Source organism: Pteropus vampyrus, unplaced genomic scaffold, assembly GCF_000151845.1.
Source record: "Pteropus vampyrus isolate Shadow unplaced genomic scaffold, Pvam_2.0 Scaffold82, whole genome shotgun sequence".
Lineage (NCBI taxonomy): Eukaryota > Metazoa > Chordata > Mammalia > Chiroptera > Pteropodidae > Pteropus > Pteropus vampyrus.
In genome coordinates, this window is record NW_011888863.1 from 4,740,433 (window position 1) to 4,763,721 (window position 23,289).

At 32.1% G+C, this 23,289-nt stretch overlaps 1 protein-coding gene across 1 annotated transcript in view; it reads right to left on the reverse strand.

Annotated features, from left to right (window-relative positions):
- Window positions 1-1,693: 1,693 nt before the first annotated feature.
- Window positions 1,694-23,289, reverse strand: part of ERGIC2 (ERGIC and golgi 2) — a 37,684-nt gene continuing 16,088 nt past the window's right edge. Inside the window, exons 6-14 of the mRNA XM_011363118.2 lie at window positions 20,823-20,863; window positions 16,746-16,847; window positions 15,498-15,593; window positions 12,807-12,862; window positions 11,851-11,949; window positions 5,945-6,042; window positions 3,454-3,616; window positions 2,351-2,433; window positions 1,694-2,185 (exon numbers count right to left, since the gene is read on the reverse strand). Coding sequence (XP_011361420.1) covers window positions 2,123-2,185; window positions 2,351-2,433; window positions 3,454-3,616; window positions 5,945-6,042; window positions 11,851-11,949; window positions 12,807-12,862; window positions 15,498-15,593; window positions 16,746-16,847; window positions 20,823-20,863 — 801 coding nt within the window. The 3' untranslated portion in view covers window positions 1,694-2,122. The remainder of the gene's footprint in view (window positions 2,186-2,350; window positions 2,434-3,453; window positions 3,617-5,944; window positions 6,043-11,850; window positions 11,950-12,806; window positions 12,863-15,497; window positions 15,594-16,745; window positions 16,848-20,822; window positions 20,864-23,289) is intronic.

Here is a 23,289-nt window from a genome sequence, read left to right on the forward strand (position 1 = left end):
CATGGAAACATTCAAAATCATATATAAGTAATTTTTAAAATTAATTTTAAATTTTTTTAAAGATACGTAACTTATCATTCTATTCAAAAGAAAATAATTCTGAATCATTATTGTCGTTCTTCCCATTAAAGAAAAAACTGAACTTTGAACTTTAGTCAAAATTCTAATACTCTTCTGTTAAAATTCCTTTTGAGAGATGTTCTATTAGTTTCTAGTCTAATTTTGTTGAAAGAATATCTGAAGAAACCAAAAACACAGAGAAGGCCCATCTACTATTTGGAATTTTCTGGATTCAAAAATCTTTCAAAGCATATTATGTCACATGTATTAATCAGTTAACTTCATGGCTCTTTATGATAAATTGTGTATTTTAAACATTGATTCTTCTGTTATTTTCTGCAAAATATCATTCAGCATAAACTTTACTGCAATGTAGTTTTATCAGTATGTCTCCTCTCTGTTACATTACTGTCCCAATTGTTTTCAAGAAAACATTGTTTTTAACCTTTTAAAAATATCCATTTGAAAAACTATATCTTGTGACAGCCTATTCTCTAAAAATCATTATATAAATCTAGTCTTTTTAGTCTTGGCCCTGTTATTTACTTGAAATTTGTTTCCCCATTTCTCTAAATGGTTTAAAGCAAGGGTCCCCAACTCTTAGGCAACCATAGATCAGTACCAGCCCATGGCCTGTTAGTAACCGGGCCACACAGCAGGAGGTGAGCAGCGGGCCAGTGAGCGAAGCTTCATCTATATTTGCAGCCGCTCCCCAGCGCTAGCATCACTGTCTCAGCTCCATCTCAGATCATTAGGCATTAGATTCTCATAGGAGCACTGGTCTCTGGTGCCAAAAAGGTTGGGGACTGCTGGTTTAAATCATGGAGATTGGTTGATTATTCTTCTACTATTATTAAGTATTACAAAAGGAAAACTGATGTTGGCACATGTATTTTAAATATAGTTTTTAATGTCACCTGAATATCTCCTTCTCATTTTAATCTTTTATAGTCTGAAAATTTAAAATCAACTCTTAAATAGTAAGAAAGTCAGAACACAATCTAATATAGAATCAATCACATTCAGGACACTGAATGCCGATGCTTCTTTCATCCAGGTTTATAGCTTAACAGACATTGTTTAATATGGTAATCTCAGATATGACATTATCTTTTCTTAAATACCTACCTCACATTTCTATTTTATTTAAAGTTACCCTGTTGCCCAATCACCAAACCAAGTATAAAATATTCTCTTCCTCTTAATATTTTACAAACTGATAATTTTCATCATCAGTAGTGGATCTTTTTATTACTCACACCCTGCTTCCAAAGTATACCAATATAATATAATGATCAGATTAGGAAATTTAGCATTTTTTAAAAAATATGCTTTCTTCTCACTGTATAAGTGCCCACTATACAATCTGTAAATGAAACCTCTGTTATCTATTATAGCATCTATGTTCCTGCCTCCGTAAGAATTCATCTTAGTCTTCCAAGACCCTACCTCGAACAGTTAAAAAAGTCAATAGCTAAAGTTTAAAGAAAAGCAGTTACCTTCATAAGACCAAATTATTGGATAAATGGTCTTGTCATTATGGCTTAACATTAATATGGCTATAGCCTGGGGACCCATCCCTGTTTTCCCTTATTAACAATGTGACCTGATCACAACTTTTTAAAGTCTAGACTAGTTTTCCATATGTTTTACATATTTTATTCTGACATCACATATTTTAAAAACAAAAGGACGCAAACATTCGCACTTATTAATGCGTTTTTCTTTAGCTGTCGTTTGACTTCTTTCCTTCAGACTCTTCAAGGCTGATTTCGATACTGCCCATTTGCTGTGAAAATATCATAAGTGGTCATCTTCAAAGAAATACTCCAGCTGGGCTTATTCACTGATTAGCTGCATAATTTCTTCTAGGACATTTGTAACAGACACAACATATACAGGATTTCAGTTTGGGTTTTTTTTCCTTTTTTTTTTTTTTCTAGGTATGATTCCTGCTTCTTATTCATATTTCTTTTCTTTGAATATATTGCACAATATTTTACTATTAAAAAAAGGTTTTAAGTCTCAGGCAAAAAAGTTTTTCTCCTTCACTTGGGAGGCGCTAATGTGTATTATTTTCTAAAAGAGGTAAGTGGTTGTCTGTGTGGCCATCCTCAAAGGGCACCTAGAGAGAAAAAGACCAAAGCATCAATTTCATTCCTTACCCTATTTTCTCTAAACACAATGCTTTATTTTGAGCAATTTCTTTCCAGGCACCAAATGATACGTCTTAGATTTAACAATGATACCATGACATAGAGATCAGTATCATTTGTACTATAATACTTACAGAATTGACAGGTTTGTAGGATCCAATTCTGAAACGACAGTAAATTATTTCAACTATAAATTTTCCAATTCCATGTAACATGCCTGTAATAAAAAATGTTTTTAATTAAATTATGCTTTTAATAAAATTATTTCCTAAATTGCTATGTAAGACCATAAAACTAATTACAATGGAAAAGATTATGGAAGGAAAGAAAGTAGTCTGCTTTATTCACTTCCACAGTTAAAAATAAAAGACAGTGAATTTTAAACCAAATGGACTTCTTTTCAAAATCACAAGGCCACATAATTCATGACCTTGACAAAGCAATCTTTTCAAGGGTGCTTAATACATCACACCCACACAGTTATGAAAAATAAATAATACCAGCACCACAAATGAAGCAGTGACAAAGACTTTCATAAGAAAAGCTAATCAATCATCTAAAAACTATAATTCAAAGTTTATAAACTACCCAGCTCCATGTAATATAGAATAGGGGTTGGGGATAAAGAAGGAACTATTTTCTTTATTATACTTTCAAATTTTTGTGTTTACAATTCTTCAAGTTATCTTTGAGAGAACTCCATAATCTCAGGGCAAAAAAAAGCCAAGAATCATGAAAATACTGACTGAAATATTTGGTTTCACATATCACATAGTTCAAAGTAGCATAAGATAGGATTTTACATATTGTACAATTAAAAATACTTTAAATAAAAAAGAAAATTTACATTCAAGTGTCTACTATTTCTAGTTATTTTCTCACCTAATCCTATATATAACACATTTGCAAGTTAGATATTATTATTTCCATTTTTATAGATGAGAAAACTTCAGAAAAGGTGGGTGATCTATACAAGGTTATTACTAAGTAAATGGCAGAACTTTAATTCACTTCAGGAACTTTCTAGCTCACTAAGTAATCTCCCTTAAATCACTGAAGGCAATGAATTTAGTTATATTTGTTTAAGCAATATAATTTTGAAGGTTTAGAATTAAGTCTTCAATAAAAAATTCTTTACATATCAAAACATGAAAATGTGTATATTTCTTGCCCCTTTTAAGTAAAAGCATCAGCAACACTTTCATAAATTAGACCCAAAAAAGGAATAAATCTTAACCTGTTGTTGAAAAGATTCCTCCAACAATACCACAGAGTCTTACAAAAAACTGCCAGAATGGCATATGCTCCTCAGTAACTGTCACCATAAGAGAACTGAGATCATATTTCATAAATATCCCAGAGACTCCATGGCTGCCTGCAGCATGGTTAATGACACGTTCCTAAAAGGAAGGCAAAAGGAAGGGGAGAGATAGGAGGAGAAAAACAGTATTCATGTCATCAGGTTACTTACACAGAGTTAATATGAAGCCCTACAGCCCGACTGTATGAGAGGGACATCCAATCTCTTTATAAATTGCCCTACTAGACAAAACTCTTGAGAGATAATCAAATTGTCCTGTATTCTTTATGTGGTTAGCTTCTGAAGCATCAAGAGAGCAGAATCATTCTTCCCTATTTTCTCAAAAAGATCAGTTTCAAGTTTTCTATTGAGCTCAAGAGCTTACAACTGTATGGCACATTCTTCACTGACTGAATAAATAAAAACTAAGTTCATATTTTGACATAATTTTTATACTATTTCTTTGCTAAGAATTTACAAAATAATCACATATAGTTCCTGTCACTTAAATAGTAAAAGAGGTCAAATACGTGGTGACAGAAACAAATCTAACTATGGGAGGTAAACACACAATGCGATGTATATATATGCCTTATACTTGAATTGTCCACCTGAAACTTACTGGATTTCATTAACCAATGTCACAATAATAAAAAATTAAAACATTTAAATTAAAAAATAAATAAATGATCAGATTTAAAAACAAATTCACTTCGCATTCATTTTAAACTATGAGATACAATACAGGAAGAAAACAGTGCATTAATTTGAAAGATATCAAATTGGTAGTTATGAAAGAGTCACAGGAATGTAAAGTAAAGCATAGAAAATATAGTAAATAATACTGTAACAACTATGTAGGTGCCAGATGGGTATTAGACTTATTGAGGGGGAATTACTTCATAAATTACATAAATGTCTAACTAGTACATTGTACACATGAAATGTAATATTAATGGTCAACTGTAACTGAAAAACAAAAAAAGAAAGGTATCACATTTGAGCTACTGGTTCAGTTTTTAAAGGAATCTTTTTCTTGAAAGAAATGTAACTAAAATTATAAACCTACCACAGTGTGCAAACTGAGAAATATTCTATTTCATTCCATCCTGCTTACACTTCAAAATTCAAGTTTGCAAACTTTCTAATAAATTTCTATTATAGCTCAAAACAACTATGCTGCAAGAGTGCTTTGTTATGACTTTTATGTCAGGCCCTATCTATTTTTACTAAGGTATAACTAAACTGCAAGCTTTAGGAATAAAAATTACAAGAGAAATTAAAACAATTTTATTTGAGACAATACAAAACCCCTTTTCTACTAATACAACAGAGTCTTACAAAGCCATTGTTCAATAAAGTGACTTCATGTTAAAGTAAGTGTGTCTGTTTTTCCAAAAGCTTTGTTACTGTGTAGACTGTCTGATGTTCGGGTGGTGTTGACCTTAGTTAGAAATGGTTTCTCCCCACTCCTACAAGAAATGCAAGAAGCATGATATATACTTGTATACTCTTTACCTAGTCTCTCTCTCTATGTGAAAATGCACACCGCAGACACACACATTTATACGTACTTATTTTTCCTATGAACCATTTGAAAAGTTATAAACACAAGACACTTCACCCCTAAAATCTTCAGTATTTAATCTCGTATGAATAAGGAAAATTCTACAATTATTGAGATACAGCCATCACTAAGTTATAAGACTATCAAACGAAAACTCCATATGGAGAAAAGCAAATTTTGCCTTAGAATTCTTCTGGATACTAGTATTTGAATATTTTGCCTTAGAATTCTTCTGGATACTAGTATTTGAATATTCACCATTTTTAAACACAATAATAAGAAAATATGACTCCCAAAGTAAATGAGAAATCTTTTACACTGTCCAATTCTAAAACTCTGATCCTCGCTGCTATATTTATTTATAAGACTACCCCACCCTGAGGTTGTAGTGTGTTTGTCCTCTCAATTAGATGAATACAAGCACAAATTAGGAAAGCGAACCCTCAAAATCTGTTATCTGAGTCACAATAGCCATGCATGCCTGAGTGGGTACATTAATTTAAAAATAAGTAAAACACAGAAATCAGAGAATCTGCTGGCAGATAAAAACTGCTTATACCAATGCATGAGAAAACGCATTAAAAAACTAAGATATTAAGAATAAAATAATACCATCGTAGGTTAGTAATTTTAATTGAATACAAAACCTTTCAGATTTAAAAAATCTACTTCTTTTCTTGCTCTAGAACATATGTACCTATTTCTGATATTTTCTTGGCTCAAAATAATATGTTAATGCATTTGAAAACTTTCACAAATTTTAAATAGGGGAGGGCACCAAATGAAACTACAAACTTATTTTGTTGCAGGAGGACAATAAAATGCTTCAAAAAATCATTTTTTCAGTTGGAGTCAACTTACCCTTTCTGTCACAGAAAATTGATGGGTGTCTGCTGAAATTTTATATGTATGTAGTTTTGTTGGCACAACTGTAATAAAATATTGGAACATCTGGTTGTCTAGAATAAAAACAAAATATATTTTTGTCATAAATCCAGTAAAAACAAAACTAGTGCCAAATATATCCCCCTTCTATTAAATACACTTAATCTGAAATTTAATGCTACATATGACTTAATATTTAACAACAAATAATTTTAAAAGAATGAATGAAGGCAATATATTCATACTTGGTAAAACAAGTTCTCAGTAAGCATAAAATAGTCACACGCACACCTTTTATGAAATGTTTAAAAAGATGAACTAGTGACTTAGACACCTTTATAATCATCATCATCCTTTTATCAAATATGGAAAAGCAGCATTTCTTTATAGTAACAGAAATTAATAAGGCTAAAATTAAGATAGTATAACCACCACTGGACCCATTTTCAGAGTCTACTAATATCTTAAGACATGTAAATAAATCAAAGTTGAATTAGCCAACCTTTGGATAAATGTAAGAAATTGATACTACCGCAGAAAGATAACAAACTACTCAATGATGGCCTAGGGTTTCTGTGTAATCAAAATCATCATATTTATATAGTCATTAGACATTTCTAGGTTCAATACAAGTCATTAATAACAGTATATTACCAATTATTATTTAATTTTAAACAGTTCGCGTCATACAAAACATTAAATCTCTTGGCATGTGTTCTAAAAAATTATGTTTGACCTGAAAACAGATGTACTTCACACCACATGGTAATAATTATCCATAAAATTGTGAGTACATAAACAAAATGCATCAATTTTAAACAAATGATTCGATACATTTTAGCAAATGTATTTACCCATATGATTACCACCACAATCAAAATATAAAACATTTTCATCACCTCAAAAACATTTTCAGCACCCCTCCACAGTCAATCCACTTTATCTCTGGCCCTGGGCCAACCATTAATCTACCTTCTATTGTCATAGATTAGTTTTGCATCTTCTAGAATTTCATATAAACAGAAGCACACAGTATATACATTTCTGTGTCTAGCTTTTTTCGCTCAGCATGAATGAATTTTTATTTCCATCAATCCAATTTCTCTGTCTCTTATCTCAGTGTAATTCAGAATAGGGGAGGAAAGGATAAAACTGTAAAGAAGAGGAAGAGAAGTAATGCATAATGGTTTCTTTAAACACTATCATTAAATGAGTTTCTAATATAATAAAGCAAAGCCTATTTTAATTTCATTTCTTATTTCTCCTACTACTTGTACCAATATAACTTTCAAAAACAAAGTTTTTGACAAGTTCTTCCACTATTGATTTCAGCTTAACATCCTAAACATTATCACAGACAATATTAGGACAAAAGGATGTTAGCTTTGTCTACCACTGATAGATGGCGTATCAATTGTGGATGGTCTTCAGTTTCATCCTTTAAGTTGTTCTTTGACATAAGGTAAACAGCTCAAGGCTGTGCTTAGTTTTGAAGTGTTTTACAAATAAACTCAACATGTCATAGAGAGAGCAAGGTGAAAGTGCTAGGAGAAAAAACGGTGTTCAGGTATAAACTATTTACGGAAAAAAAATGAAATTGAGAGTAGTGAGGCAATAAATAATGCTGTATACATAGGTGGGATCATTAGACTTGGAGGCAAAATTTAAGGACAAAGGGAACTTCACCACATGTGAGGAGTGAAGAGCCAATGCAATGAATAATAATCACCAAGCGTCAAAGAAATATGACAGGAAAAATTGGAAAACTATTTAAGCTGTGGCCAAAGAACTACTGAAGACCTATCTGTCTAATGTTAATTCAAGAAAGGGCTATCAGTTTGTTAAATAATTTCATTGCCAGGTCAGGGGTGGGGGTGGGGAATACGGCTGAATGAAATTTTGTTGGAAGCCACAAATTGTAACAAAGGTTGTATGTCCAAATCTGCACAGTATTAAAGATGTAATTGCTAAGTAATCCCTTCAAAACTTTTGGAGCACATAAAGGAGGAGGCAGTTACCTTAACACAGCAGATTTATAATGCTGATTTTTTTTTTAATTTTGAAAAAGAGGCCCAATAAGAAATATATTAGGAAAGAGAAGAGTATACCTGCTTTAAAGCTTTGAATAACCTACTGACATTCATCTAGTAGCATTTTATAATATAACTCTGCATACCTCTTAGTCTTTTTGAAGTTTGGAATAAGTAGGCTTAAAAAGAGCCTTTTGAAAATGAATCCGTTTCTATGTAGAACCCCTTTTGTGTAGAAATTTATAGTTCCTTTTAGCATCTTGAAACAAAGTATTAATCAACATGTTTTCAAATGAACATCTCTTAAGTAATATTTAATACATTCTGGTACAGAATGAGCACATACTTAAGATGAGATTATAATAAATAGAGTTTATAATTCTCAAAAGGTTTCTACTCACACATTTCCAAATTTAGTATGCTCAAGTATCCTTAAATTGTAAACATTCTCATATGTAAACATATATATACTCATGAATGTAAGTCAATATTCTATGTAAAACATCTTTATTGTATCAGATTACACTATGCTAAAGTATAAAATACTGACAAGAATATTAATAAATCAATTTGAATAAAAAATTAAATCCTTAATTACAGTTTTGCAAAGGCTAGAATTCCTACTAGCACAGGAAACTTTAAACATCCTTAAAAGGTCCTATAGGTGGAGCATGTCATAGAATACATCTATTTAACAGGAGGAAAGACAACCAAAAACATCAGAAAACAAGAATAGATGACTTGCTATGAAAGTAAAAAAAAAAAAAAATTCATTCACATTTGGATAGACTGAAACAGAATGGAATAAATGGAATAGAAGGTTTAAAAAACCAGTAATAAAAGGTATCTATGCTATATTACTTCTATTTGTGTTAATAATTAAGCCATTCTAGAATAACTCTAGGTCTCTGATGTTTGTAAAATTCTCCAGAGAGGTTTCTAAAATGTTATTCTAGAACTCTGAAGCATACAAAGAAGAAAATTCTTAGAATATTGAACTTTTTTTGTTCTTATTCTTTCTTTGGTGAATACAGAAAAAGAGTTATGGAGGATGGGAAAAAAATGGTGTAGATGATATAGAGGCTTTGTTCATCCCTCTTGCGACCAAATCAAAGATCTGACAGAAACACTAAGCAAACAGCAAGCAAAGTTGCCTGGGATCTAGATGAACAGAAGCACAACAACTAGAGAGAGCAATAATTAATCACCTGCAAAGAGAGAAGGTAGGATAAGGTAAGGATGCAAAGCTGTCCAGGCCCGAGCGGCTGAGTGGGATGGAGGCAGCAGCAGTGGCAGCCGGCAGCTGCAAATGCCTCTTAAAGGGACCATGTCCATAAGCGGACTGTTGTAGTGATGGACCTGCTCGCTCTAAGCACCAGTGCCAGGTGAGCTGCACAGGGGGCACCAGGGACTTACAGAGGGGCAGTGAGTTGTCGGAATCAAGTAGGAGGTGAGGTTCTCTCCTGGGCAGAAGTGCCACAGGTATCCACTGTTCCTCCGTTGAGTCCTCTCCCCTCCCAGTGTGTGAACACAGAGCCATCACATCATCAAACTGGATAACAGGTCACTCCGCCCAGAAGAGTCCCTGCAACTCTGCCTCCCTAAACTTGTGGTCCCACCCAAACCACATCCAGTTGTGTCCTCCACAAGTATTCCTTGCTGAGCAGCGCCAAGACTCACACTGGTGGCAGCTGGCCTCGGTTTCTGGTGCGGTTTCTTGAGGCAACTATAAGCACAGCATCTGTGGATTGCTTGCTGAATCTTAACAGGTGGCCCCAAAGGGGCACAGGCTGGGGCTAAACTTGGCCTGCAGTTGAATCCCTCTCAGGACTGTGCTTCTGGACACCTACTACACAAAGCCATGTTAAAAAGACCGAGAGACTTAGGAGCTTTGTTTAGTACATAGAAACAGACATGGAAAAGCAGCCAAAATGGGAAGACAAAGAAGCAGAAGCCATATGAGAGAACAGAACAGAGATCTAGGAATAATAGAGTCAAGGAAGCTAACAGATGCAGAGTTCAAAATGCTGGTTATAAAGATGCTCAATGAATTTAGGGGAAGTGTAGATAAATTCAATGAGAACTTTAACATAGAGATAAAAAACATAAAAATGGAATTGGAAATTATAAAAAGGAAAAAGTCAGAAATGAAGAGCACATTATCTGAGATGAAGAGTATATTACAGGGAATCAACAGAGTGGATAAAGAGGACTGAACCACAGAGACAGAGGATGGAGAAACCAAGGACACTCAATCAGAATGGCAAGAAAAAAGAAGCCAACATTATAATAATTATTTAAGAAGCCTATGGGACACAATTAAATGTAAAAATATCCTTGTTGTAAGGGTACCTGAAGGAAAACAAGAAGTTGAAGAGCTATTTGAAGAAACAATGATGGAAAATTTCCTTCGCCTGGTGAAGGAAATAGACATACAACCCCAAGAACTTCATAAAGTCCCAAAAAAGATGAACCCAAAGAGGCCAACAACAAGACACATTATAATTAAAATGCCAAAGGTTAGATACGAAGAGAAAATCTTACAAGAAGCAAGAAAAAAGTAGTTACCTACAAGGGAGCACCCATAAGACTGGCAGCTGATTTCTCAAAAGAAATTATGCAGGACAGAAGGCATGGCACGAAATAGTCAATGTGATGAAAACTCAGGATCTACAACCAAGAATACTTTATCCAGCAAAGATATCAGTTACAGTAGAAGGACCCATAAAGAACATTACAGACAAAAATAAGCTAAAGGAATTTATCAATACCAAGCCAGTATTATAGTAAATGTTGGAGGAACTTCTTTAAGAAGAAAAAGTATGTATCAAAAATAGGAATAAAGAATGGTAATAACTACATTCCTATCAACCAGTACCTCAAATAGAAAAAAATTAAGTGCTTCGACCAAGAGAGAGAGTGGCTGAATGGATAAGAAAATAAGACCCCTACATATGCTGCCTATAAGAGACTCACTTCAGATTAAAAGACACACACAGACTAAAAGAAAGGAGTTGGAAAAAGATATTGTCTGGATGGATCTAGAGGGTATTATGCTGAATTCAATAGGTCAGATACAGAAAGATGAATATTGCATGATTTCACATACATGTGGAATCCAAAGAACAAAATAAACAACAACAACAACAACAAAGAACAGAAATAAACTCACAGAAATAGGGAATATTTTGAAGGCTACTAGATGGGAGGGAGGTTGGGGGATGGCAAAAAAGGGCAAAGGGATTAAGAAATACAAATGGACAGTTACAAAATAAACATGGAGATATAAAGTACAGCATAAGGAAAACAGTTAATAATGTTGTAATAAACATGTAAGGGGGAAGAGGGGTACTAGATTTAGTGGGATGATCACTTTGTGAATTAGATAGACCTCTAATCACTATGCCATACGACTGAAACTATTATTGTTTGCCAACTAAAAACTCATTGAATTGTACAACTCATTGAATTGTACAATGTAAATACGAGCAACTAATTGTCTATTATATTTCAATAAAGCTGGAAAAAGAAAAGCAGTTATGCCCTAAAAATACATTAACCTTTCGTATATTTAGATAGCTTTTAAATTCTACAACTTCTGCAGCCTACATTTAATTTTTTAGTCTCTTCTATGCCGCCATTTTTAATATTTAAATTTTATCTCCTACTAGGACAAAGTCTCTCCGCACATGACTCCACTTGAAAGTTATCAACTACTTAAAACCACTTAAAGATTTATCTGTTTATCTGTTATAAGAGGGTTAGAAAGAGGATTATTAAAAATGTATTAATATTAAAATATAAGAACAATTGCTTACATGTAAATTCCAACAATAACTATTAAGTACTTACGATCTTCAGCAATTTTTTCAGTTCCATCTAAAGGATTAATAATTCCTGGAACGAGCTCTCCAAAAGACAAATGATCTATTCTGTGAGAAAAGTTGTATGCTAAGAGGCAAAATATAAAACCAATTAAGTAGAGAAATTATATTATTCAAAACACATATTATAGATTGGTTCACAATCTTATCTAATCTCAAATAAAAACACCTAAAATCTGCAGGTATAACAATGTAGTATTTAAAACCACAATAATTTTGAGAAAAATGCTTATAAATATGTGGGAATTAAACGTACAAGGGTAAGTAAATTCTGATAAAATGATATATCTTTAATTTCATGATTACATACAAATTGACATCTAAAAAATATTATATGTCTTTCCTGGTCCAAATCATCACACAGTAATAGGATTGTGTTGTCAGAATAACTGGGATGATGTCCATGAAGCCAAATAATGAAAATGATCAGATAATACACTGCTAAATGTGACATAAGTGACCTTTTATGGAATTTATTATTTGTTTTATTCTCTAAAGCAGACTTTAAAAACTAAGATTTATGACAATCATCATAAGAAAATAACTTGAGTACTTTATATGTACATGTATATATGTCCATATTTAGATTTACATATTGAAATATACCTCAAGTATATTTCCTTCATTATCCATTAGATTAGCATAAATTTGTACAAAGTGATATAAGGAATACCAAGACTTCCTCCTAACTTTAGCAACTTTCGAGGCATGACTAAATATAAATACAGGTAGCTTAAAGACAAGAAAAAATGGATTAGAATCAATAAATCTAATCATTTATTTTCTCCTTTGGATATCCTGTTTTCGAACAGCCCGCTTTCAAAGCCCTACCTTGCACCTGCACTAAAAAATTAACAAACAAATAAAAAACACTTTTTTTTCCCAAGGGCCTCTTCATAGAGAAAATCTTCAGAAACTGCTTACAGTCATGGTTGACAAGTGCTGCCAAATGTGCATGACCTCGGGGATGTGGAATTGCCCTGAAAGGAGGAAAAAAAGATTAAAGTAATAACATTTAAAAATATAGCTAATTAAAATCAGAAAAGAGATCTTTCCCAATTGTGTAATTTTCTTAGTATAAAATAAGAACATACTTGGCCTATGATTTAAGTAGGTAAGTCTACTAATTTCAGCAATATAATAAGCTGGGGGTTGGCTTATTTTCTGTAAAGAGCCAGGCAGTAAATATTTTAGGCTTTGAAGGCCAAGGGCAAAATTGAAGATATCAAATAGTTAGGTACATGATGGGAGAGAAAACAAATTTTCACAAGCTTTAATTAAGCACGACTATGTTCCAGTAAAACTTTATTTTTAGATACTGAAATCTGAATTTCATATTTTTCATGTGCTCTGATGTATTATTCCACTAATTTTCGGTGAAGGAAAGGTTGTTTGAAAATTGTAGGGCACTGAGGGGAGGTATTTTCGGTTGACAGTTACTTAGGAGGAGTAGCTACTGGCATTTAGTGGATAGCAGCACAAGGCATCCTGCAGTACAATGACAGTCACACACACAAAAATATTGTTCCACATCTTGCATGACTTCCAAACATTCTAAGTGTCATTTATGTAGGTGAAAAACCTATGTGTAATGATCTGGATCTAGAATTTACCTATACAAAATATGTAGGTGAAAAACCTATGTAGGTGAAAAACCTATGTGTAATGATCTGGATCTAGAATTTACCTATACAAAATACTTTGTTGTAGTTCAATATACAGTAAATTTCCCAGGAAATAGAGAGAATGTTGTTATTTTGTTTCGTTCACAGTATTACAAAGAGCTGTTCACTATTTCAGAATATCACCTCATTAACAGAAATACCATTCATGATATCTGAGTGGCCAATACATCTGTTTTACTCTGCATTTATAGCTGTTGTATACCTAATGATTCTACATATAAGTGGCAAGCAACTGCCTACTTCCCTACCTTATCTAATGTATTCATGCTGAAGAATTTGCATATTGGAATATTATGTTATAAATCATGTTCTTTTTATTTCTTCTTTATAATACAGTTGAGAATGATATTGTGCCTGAGAGGTAATGTGAGATCTTCAAAAAGATCAATATTGAACTTAATAAATCTAGTACCAAAAAATTAAGAGTGGATTTAAGGAATATCTGGGAGATGATAAGGATAAGATACAAACCAAATACTTTTCCATTTGACCTCTCTTATTGCTGGTATGAGTTACACCACATGAAGCAAGAAGTTGAAACTGGGAACCACAATATATAGAAGCTCATACGATATTTGTCAAAGTTACTCTTTTTAGTTAGTTTTGGAGTAGGATATTATTTGTATCCAAAGGTGCAATAAAATCTTCCACATTTCTTTGAGCCACCTATTATTTACCATTATTTACAATTTCATGATACCAAAAAATTGTAAAGTTCCCAGCTATGGGTTGAGGATGGGGAGAATGGGTGCTGGCAACAGTAACAAAACAACAAAAAATGAATGTTAAGAGTAGGACAATGAAGACAAATGTTTGATCTGATCACTGTAAACACTGAAATAATCATGCATAAAAGTCTAATGCTATCTTTCTATCCATATATATATATGATGTCCAACCACTGTCTTTCCTGCTTTGTAACCTTTCTCTCTGATGCCCTTCTCTCCTTTATATGCAAAATTCCTAATCAGCCACTAGTTTGAACCCTATTAAGGTTTTCCTTAATAAAGCCTCCGCTGACTTACAGAGTAGGTGGGGTTATATAATTTCGTATCAGCCATATTTCTCCTTGATACCTTTGCTATAACTATAATTAAATAATCATTAGTATAATTCACTGTTTAATGTTTGGACTCTCATAAAATGTCAGCACCACAGGGACAAAAACCTTTCCCTTTTTTTCAGTTTCACCCTTGGTATCTAGCATGGTACTTGGTGCACAGAAAGTACTCATCAAAAACTGTCTTTTACAATGAAGAATTGTTCAGCTTTGCATCTTAGGAAGGGACAAGGGAAGGGAGAAAGCAGGGAGAGAGGGAGGGAAGATCAGAAAATATATTTATTCATTCAGAAATGTACTGAGTATTTACTGTATAACAGGTTCTGTACTGGGTGTTATTTATGAAGGTAGGTGGTCTAATATTTTTTCTTAACTTCCACCTAATTTAACTTTATCCTAGACATGACGAATATCTAACTACATCAAAATATTTGTCTCAAATAAGGGATATGAAATCCTGAATAATGTTAAGGATTACATTTTGATGATGATTGCCAAATGAAAAACAACAACAACAACAACAAAAACCAATTACCATGCAAGCAAAATGAATAAATTAAAGAAATGTCTAGGTAAGAGTTGTTTGGCTACTAAAACTTGGCAAGTTCATATTTACCTACAGCTCACTTCTTTAATACATAAAATATGACATGACTGTTTAACATTTTAAGTAGTTTTTAAAGTTAGTAGTCTTCCCCATCCTGAGAGTAAAGCCCTGAACATCAGTCTTGAGACATCAAAAATATAAATACACGACATTTTAAGCAGTCCTTCACTAGTTAGTAATGTATTATTTGATGAGCAAAGAATTTATTTTTAACCACACTGCCAACTTGTCTAAAGGATTTTCAGTAGGTGAAAAGAACATACTTGCCCACAGTTATGTGAAAATTTCCTGCTACTTTATTGACATAGAGATGACCACGAATTCTGCAAGCATCTGGAGGCTGGGATGAATCCTCTTCCCTATTATAACAAGATATGTTAGGATTGCTTACAAAACATTCAATAAGGTCAACATTTCATGGTGAAAAAGTTTAGTAGAGGGGAAAAAATCTTTAAAGATCCATTTTTAGGTAATGTTATAAATGTCAAAAATAGAAACTCATGTTTTTGAAGTCTATATTTATAATAAAGCATACATCTGTAAAATGGAAAAGAAATTGCATAATTATATATATTTAACAAATATAAAATTCCATGGTTCTCAAATGTAACTAGAGGACTAAGTCCAATGATAGAAGATTAAAAGTAAAGAATTAGTCCAACAAAGATATATTTTCATTATCTGTTTTTGCCACTTTGTGGGGCAGAGGAGGATGGCAATAAGAATGACGTAAGAGAAGGGCATGCTGTCTAAGTTCAAACAGACAATGACATTTTCTTCCTAAGCAAATGTGAAACCTAGAGTTTTAAATTTAAATGATCATTTTTATGATTATTGCATTTCTGAACATAAACTATTCTAATCTATAAAGGAAGAGAAAATAAAATAAAAAAACAAATTCCTCATCAAAATTTATACATCATAATGATAAATGCAATTAATTTGTTCTTAAAACCTAATATAATTTTATAAGGAGGTATACCTTATACATATAAAAGAGAAAATTAAATGAAAATGATTGACCCTTGAACAATGTAAGTATTAGGGGTGCTGACTTCCACATGTATAGCTTTTGAATTCCTCCAAAGTTAACTACATAGTTGTTCTTTGGTATCAGCAGGGGATTGGTTCCAGAACCCAAAGATACCGAAATTTGTAGATGCTCAAGTCCTCTATATAAAATGGCATAGTTCAATGCATACAATCAGCCCTTCTTATCTATGGACTTCCAACCATGAATAAAAAACAGTACAGGTAGTTATTGAAAAAAAACCTGCCTATAATTGGACCTGCGTAGTTCAAACTCATGTTGTTCAAGGATCAGCTGTAATATTATTTGTGATAATCTTGATCAATATCGTTGGCTATAAATTTTAGAGTAAAAAGATATTTTCATCATACAGAATGATTATATTTTCTGAGAAATGAGATTCAGAGGACTAAATCAATAATAAAATTATGTCAAAGGAAATTCATAATAAATAGTTGCACATTTAAAATATACATCTCACCTTGGTGGAAGTGCTGTCGATGAACTTTTAAAAGCACTTTTAAATATCACATCTTGAAGTGAATGTTCTTCTTGCAGTCTACTCTGAATCAGCTGCAGCATCCTAAATATAACACAAACAAGCAATAGTTTATAAATATGGTAAGGTACACAAAGAAAGCCAACACTTTTTTAAATATAACAATAGTTAGCTGAATTAGCAAGGCCACACATTTATTACTACAAGACTTTATTTTTAAAAAAAGTACCAAGATTTCTTTGGTCATTTTTCTTAAAAAGTAAAAAAAGAGAGGTAAGGTGGCTATGGGTATAACAGCTGGGCTCCACAATAAGCCTGTCTGACTCTATCAATAATGGACATGCAGTCTGGTTCACCAATAAGGAGCTTTTGTTTATCTAAATATCTAAATATGTCTTTCGTGCATGCATGCAGCAATTACAAAATTCTCACTTTTTGTCAGTCATTGAATAAAGTATTACAGACACATAAAATAAGACAATTAAGAGGACACATAATAATTCTGATAGACTTAAAGTGGGGTATATACCCCCATAGCACAAGTATTCAATTCTCATTATAAACCAGGCCACAGTGCCACTTAATATCACCTGGTGTCTCTTTTTTCCAAAGAAATCTGAACTTTATTCTATGACAAGACCATTCTAAATAAACTATTCTGCTCTACCTATAATTTTTAAAAAGAATATTAGCATATAAGGCATAAAATTATAGAGAACAAAGTATACATTTAAGAACCCATGTGATTCTTTTTAAATATACCTAGCTACAAAGAGTAAATTAGTTGCTTGAATATTTTTTTACAAAATTATTACATTCACAATAACTTATGAAATTACTCATTCCAAACAACAAAACCAAGAATAAAGGCTTTTCCTCCAACACTTCTACTATTGAGACTTAATATCTCCTACCATTACTAGCAACAACTTTGTCTTTTTAGATATAATCCTATTCTACTTCTTTAATTTCTCTATTTTAACTAACATCCAAGTGCAAAAAGTTCAAACTCTTCAAGTGCAAAAATTTGTATCAAAGTTCAAAGCCTTCAAGTGCAAAAATCATACACAGAGGGCAAGGAGGAATAAACCAACAAAACAGAGGATTTTTAGGGAAGCAAAACTATTCTATAGATATTATAATGGACACGTCATCATACATTTGTCAAAACTCATAGAATATATAATATCAAGAGTGATTCCTATGTAAACTATGGACTTAGAGTGATAATGATGTGTCAATGTAGGTTCGAAGATTGTATGAAATGTACCACTCCAGTGTCAGATGTTGATAATGGCAGAGGCTGTGCATGTGTAGGGGCAGAGGGTATTTGGGAACTCTATTTTTCACTCAAAAACTACTCTAAAAACTAAAGTACATATATAAATAACTTTGAAAAATTATAAACAAATACAGGTACTTTAAAAAGGAAGCAAATGTAAATCTGATAATAGATCACATCCTCATATCCTACTATAATGATAAATATTTTCTAGAAGTGCAAGTGATGATATACTGATGCACCATCCACTAAAAATCCTAGTAAAACAGGCCGATTTAAAATAATAAGTCATTTTTAGACTATAAATTTAGTTCAGAATAAATCTTAAATCTAGAAATAAAAAGTAGAGATCAGAAAGGCTATATCCAGGGATTGAGATTTACTACTACTGAGAGAGATTAATTAGAATGCCAAATATTTTCAGAAAGAAGAACATCACTTGAGAGAAAACTTAGATCTCTTTTTAGCAAATTCTAAAGGTAAAGAACATTTTGGTAAATACATTATTCAGGATGCCAGGGCTTGAATATCTCTAGTCCATTCAGTAATATTTGTTTAAAAGCAGAACGCCATTCTCTAGGAAGCCTCAAGAAGCCAGGTTCCACCCTCAGGAGACTTAAAATCTTTGGATATAATGCTAGTAGAAACTGAAAGCTTCACATTTTTGTATGTCTAGTATTTCCAGAGTTTAACTTTTAGTGCAGGGCAGTGGGAAAAGAGGTTAATGACATCAAACTATATGTAGAGAGTGTGTGAGTGTGTGTGTGTGTAAGTGTGTGTGTGTGTGTGTGTGTGTAACTTCTACCTCAAATATACCAATAAATATCCAAGCTTATATTCCATATATGAAGGTACATAGAAAACTGTATTATGATGGAAAATGTCTAACATTTTAACAATAAAAACACAATCTCTGTTCCCACTTATTACTAGTCTTGAGCAATGAATAAAATTCCAAATGAAAGGTGGCTTCTCCCTTTAATATGTCCAGATTAAAGCAACACATTTCATCTCTAGATGCTTTTCTACTAAAGCACTAGAAACCCAGAGACATCTAAGCCCTAGTTCTTTTGTTCAACTACATTCAATTTCAACCTTAATTTTAAAATCTCCCCAAATGGTGAAACTGGAAATTAAAAGAGAAGGCCTCTGAAATATAATTAGAGACTGGAAAGAAAATTTAAAGAAAGATGGGTAAAAAATATTTATTTGTAATAATAAAATTATGTAATAAAAATATTTATTTTTAATAAAGCCTTTCTAAGCACAAGACATAACCTGGAAACCAAAAAAGAAAAAAAACAGTCTATGGTACCGGGGGTGGGAGAACTACTTATAACAAAGGACTAATTTCTTTAACATACAAAAGATTCTTTAGAGTTAGGGAAAAAACCAACAACCAAGCAAAATAGGTAAACAGCATGAACGAGCAAGTTCACACACAAAAAAGTACAAATGGAAAAAAAAACTCACCAATAAAGATATTCAATTGATACATTAAAAAAAATGCTAATTAAAACAAGTACAATTTTTCACCCATTAAAATGGCAAAAATAAAAAAAGGTCTTGCTATTGTTGAGACTGTATAGAAATAAGTACTCTCATATAGTTTTAGAGTATAAGTGAAACTATTTTGCTAACACGTGCCATTATCAAAATTTTTTCCAGTTTTATTGATATAATTGATAGATAACATTTTATAAGGTATACAACATATGATTTGATTATGTAGCTATTGCAAAATAATTACAATAAGTTTAGTTAACAGCCATCACACCTGAGTTAATTTTTTTTCCTTTGTGATGAAAAACTTATCAAAATGTTCTTTCCCTCCCTCTCTTTAATTTCCTCCCACCCCCACTTCCACCCCTGACCTATGGATGTTGCCATTTCCCCTTAAGAACTGGATCTCTGAAGGTAGGGCATCTCCTGTGCACCCGGGGCCTGGCGCACCCAGGGTATGGTCTGAGGCTCCACCTGGGGAGCGAACCCAGGACATTCTGCATGTAAAGCAGATGTGCTAATAACCACTACACTGTGGAGCCACCCCCTCAAAATGTTAATTAAATATCCTCTGGAAGAAAAATTCCATTTCTAGAAACTACATACACTAAGAAATTAGGTTCAACAATTTTCACTGATTATTGTTTTTAATATTCGAATCTTACAAGCAATCTAAATACCTGTCAATAACAATCCAATAAATTAGTTTATACAGAAAATGGAGTACTATATGTAGTGATATGAGATGTACAAAATATCATGTTAGATGAAAAAAGCAAACTACAGAACAAACATATGGAATGATCCCATTCATATTAGGAAAGTAACATACAAAACATACCAAAATGTTTATGAACAGAAGATTTCTAAAAGATTACACAAGAAATTTAACTCTGATTATTACCACTAGTCAGTAGTACTAGGTTTATGGAATGATGAGAAGGCTTTTACTTTTACTTTATATCCTTTCTATTCAAACTGAATTTGAAACAATGATCTTATAATGCTTTTAAAAATTTTAGTTAATAAAATTTTAAATGAAATTAAAGTGTATTCATGATTCAAAGTACACTAGAGGTGAAACTGTACATGACTTTCCTAAGATCTGATAAAATTTTTGAAAGTATAAAGATTATATTTATATACTATATTCTGCTAATATTTCATACAAAAAAATGCCTAGAGAAATATGCTAATCTATTAATAATTTACAATAGAAAAAATAGACAAAATGTGACCTAGATTTTTATGGCCCACAATACTTTACTTATTACCTCTGCCACTCTTTTTGCTGTGGTGAAAGATCAAATATCACCTGAAATAAAGGAAAACATAATCACTAGCATTATCAATTTCTCTTGGCTTTTATGTCATAATTTTTAAAATTTTTCTTTGAGCAAGAAACAAATTTATAGTGTTGCTAAAAACAAGTATTCATGATTTACATTTAATCTTCAATAAGTCAACATAAAAAGTTTAAACAAGATATTTTTAATCAAAAATAGTATAAAGAAATTTTACTAATTAAATATTTGCCAGTTATAGTTATCTACATTTAAAGGAATGGATACAAGTCAGTAATCTATCATATGTACAGAATAGTATTTTAGGACTTAAAATCATTTAAATGATGCCAGCATGAAACTTACGATTATTAAAAATGGAAAAAAAATACATACAGCTTAAATACAATACTCAAGCTTCCAAAGCCCATATTCCTGATGGGATAATACTATGATGAAATCAACAGTTTTTGAAAATGAGCTAAACAATAGCACTGTAATTCTTAAATGTATTAATCAATGAAGAATAATTCAAGAAATTTTATCTAGGTACTGTCTTCATCAATTCAAAATCAGACTTGGCTACTTATAGAATCAGAAGGAAATATGGAAGCTTCTCATGGTTTGTGGCAATGTTCACAGTTTAATTTCGCAACAAAAGCTCCACTTTTGATTTTCATAAAGGCAATTCATAAGAATATTTTTTTTTAATTTATTAATTAACCCTCCATTATCAGGCCCTAACATACTACTCTCTATAAATCCTTGCTCTCTAATAAAGTGAAAGAATCCCTCATCTATCAAATAGTTCTACCTCTGTGCCTTTGGTAATTTAATTATATCAACCTGGAACCTTCCTCCACTGTTATTTTGACCCTCATGTCTATCTAAATTCTACAAACTATATGTTCCAGGTTAAATTACCCCATCTTTCTGATTACATGAAACTACTCTGATTATTCCTCCTGCTGAACTTGTTTATATCATACTTCCCAACACTTCTCACACCACAGCACAGAAGGAAAATGCCAATATGTGTAAAACACAGCAAAGCAAACAGATGAGGCTGCATGCAACCATTCCCGTTACCTTGTGAATAAAACAACTGGCAGTAGGGACTATGTTATTCTTCCTTTGACTTTCTCAAACTGTTTAGTATAATGCTTAGCACAAAGGGTAAAGGAAATGCTGAATAGCCTACTTTTTGCTAGGCACTATGCTACTCTAATTCATTGTCTAATGTAACTTTCATTAACAACCTTATAAGTTTTTTGTTATTCTTTCCCTTTTGCATATAAAGAAAATCCTCAAAAGGTAAAATATTTTTTCAAAATAACAGAGTAAGACACAGTATATAAACCCAACTCTGCCAGAGTCCTCACTTTCCCATATTTTAAAAAAATAATTCTTTAAAATAAAGAAATATCAATGAAATATAATAGCAAATAGCAAAACAGTAACCATCGCAGTACACTGAGTAATCACAATTTAGAAACTTGTAAAGCTATTAAGGTTAAGTTTTTAATATTCAGAGTGCATATTAAAACAGTAAGAGTAAAATTTGAAAATAAGTAAAATTATTTCTTAAATATTTATTATATTAAATATACTTAATATTTTACATTACTTATTTTCAGAGAAATTAGGAAAAAGGAATGAATACTTACCAGAAACATTGTTAAACATTTTAAAAATTACTGATAAAAGTATACAATTAAACATTTTTAAGTTCCTAACTTTCTAGCTGAGACATGACTTTTAATTACATGACGGTTAAACTTAAACTTTTCTATTCCACAAATAATTGGAAGAGATGGCAGAAACTCTTTACAATGGAATAATCAACAATCATGTCACAATTACATAATTCTAACATATTCATCAGTGCCTAATACCTAACAAGACATTATGCTTCACATTTTGTGAACTATAAAAAAGAAAAAGTTAATGCTTCTCAGGAGCTTAAATTTTAGCTACAGAGACAAGCTATCCAGAAAAAAAATATATAAACAAAATCAGAGACTTAATGTGAAGAGAAGGACTGACAGACACTTAGAATATGAAGAGAATGTTAGAGAAACAGCGTAAATAAATTTGAGGATAAGTTCAAGATAATTAAGTCTCTACATTACCAATTCTAACAATGTCCAGAGAAACATAAAAATTAGGACACAATTTATATCATTACTTTAAATTATTCTAAATTAGCATCCACATGCTGGAAATTTTTGAGAACTTATGTAACACAAGGGAGACTAAACTGAGAAAATTTATTTCATGGGACAGAAAAGTCCATGTTAGGCAGCAAGTAAAATCCCCAATTCAGAGGAACAGAGTAAACAGGTGATAAAAGATAAAACACTTGAGAAAGAGGCAGTCTCCATCCAAGGAACACTTTTAGGAATTCAATCAAGTGCCAGAGACCACATGGTGAGGGCATTCCACAGCACTGTTATTT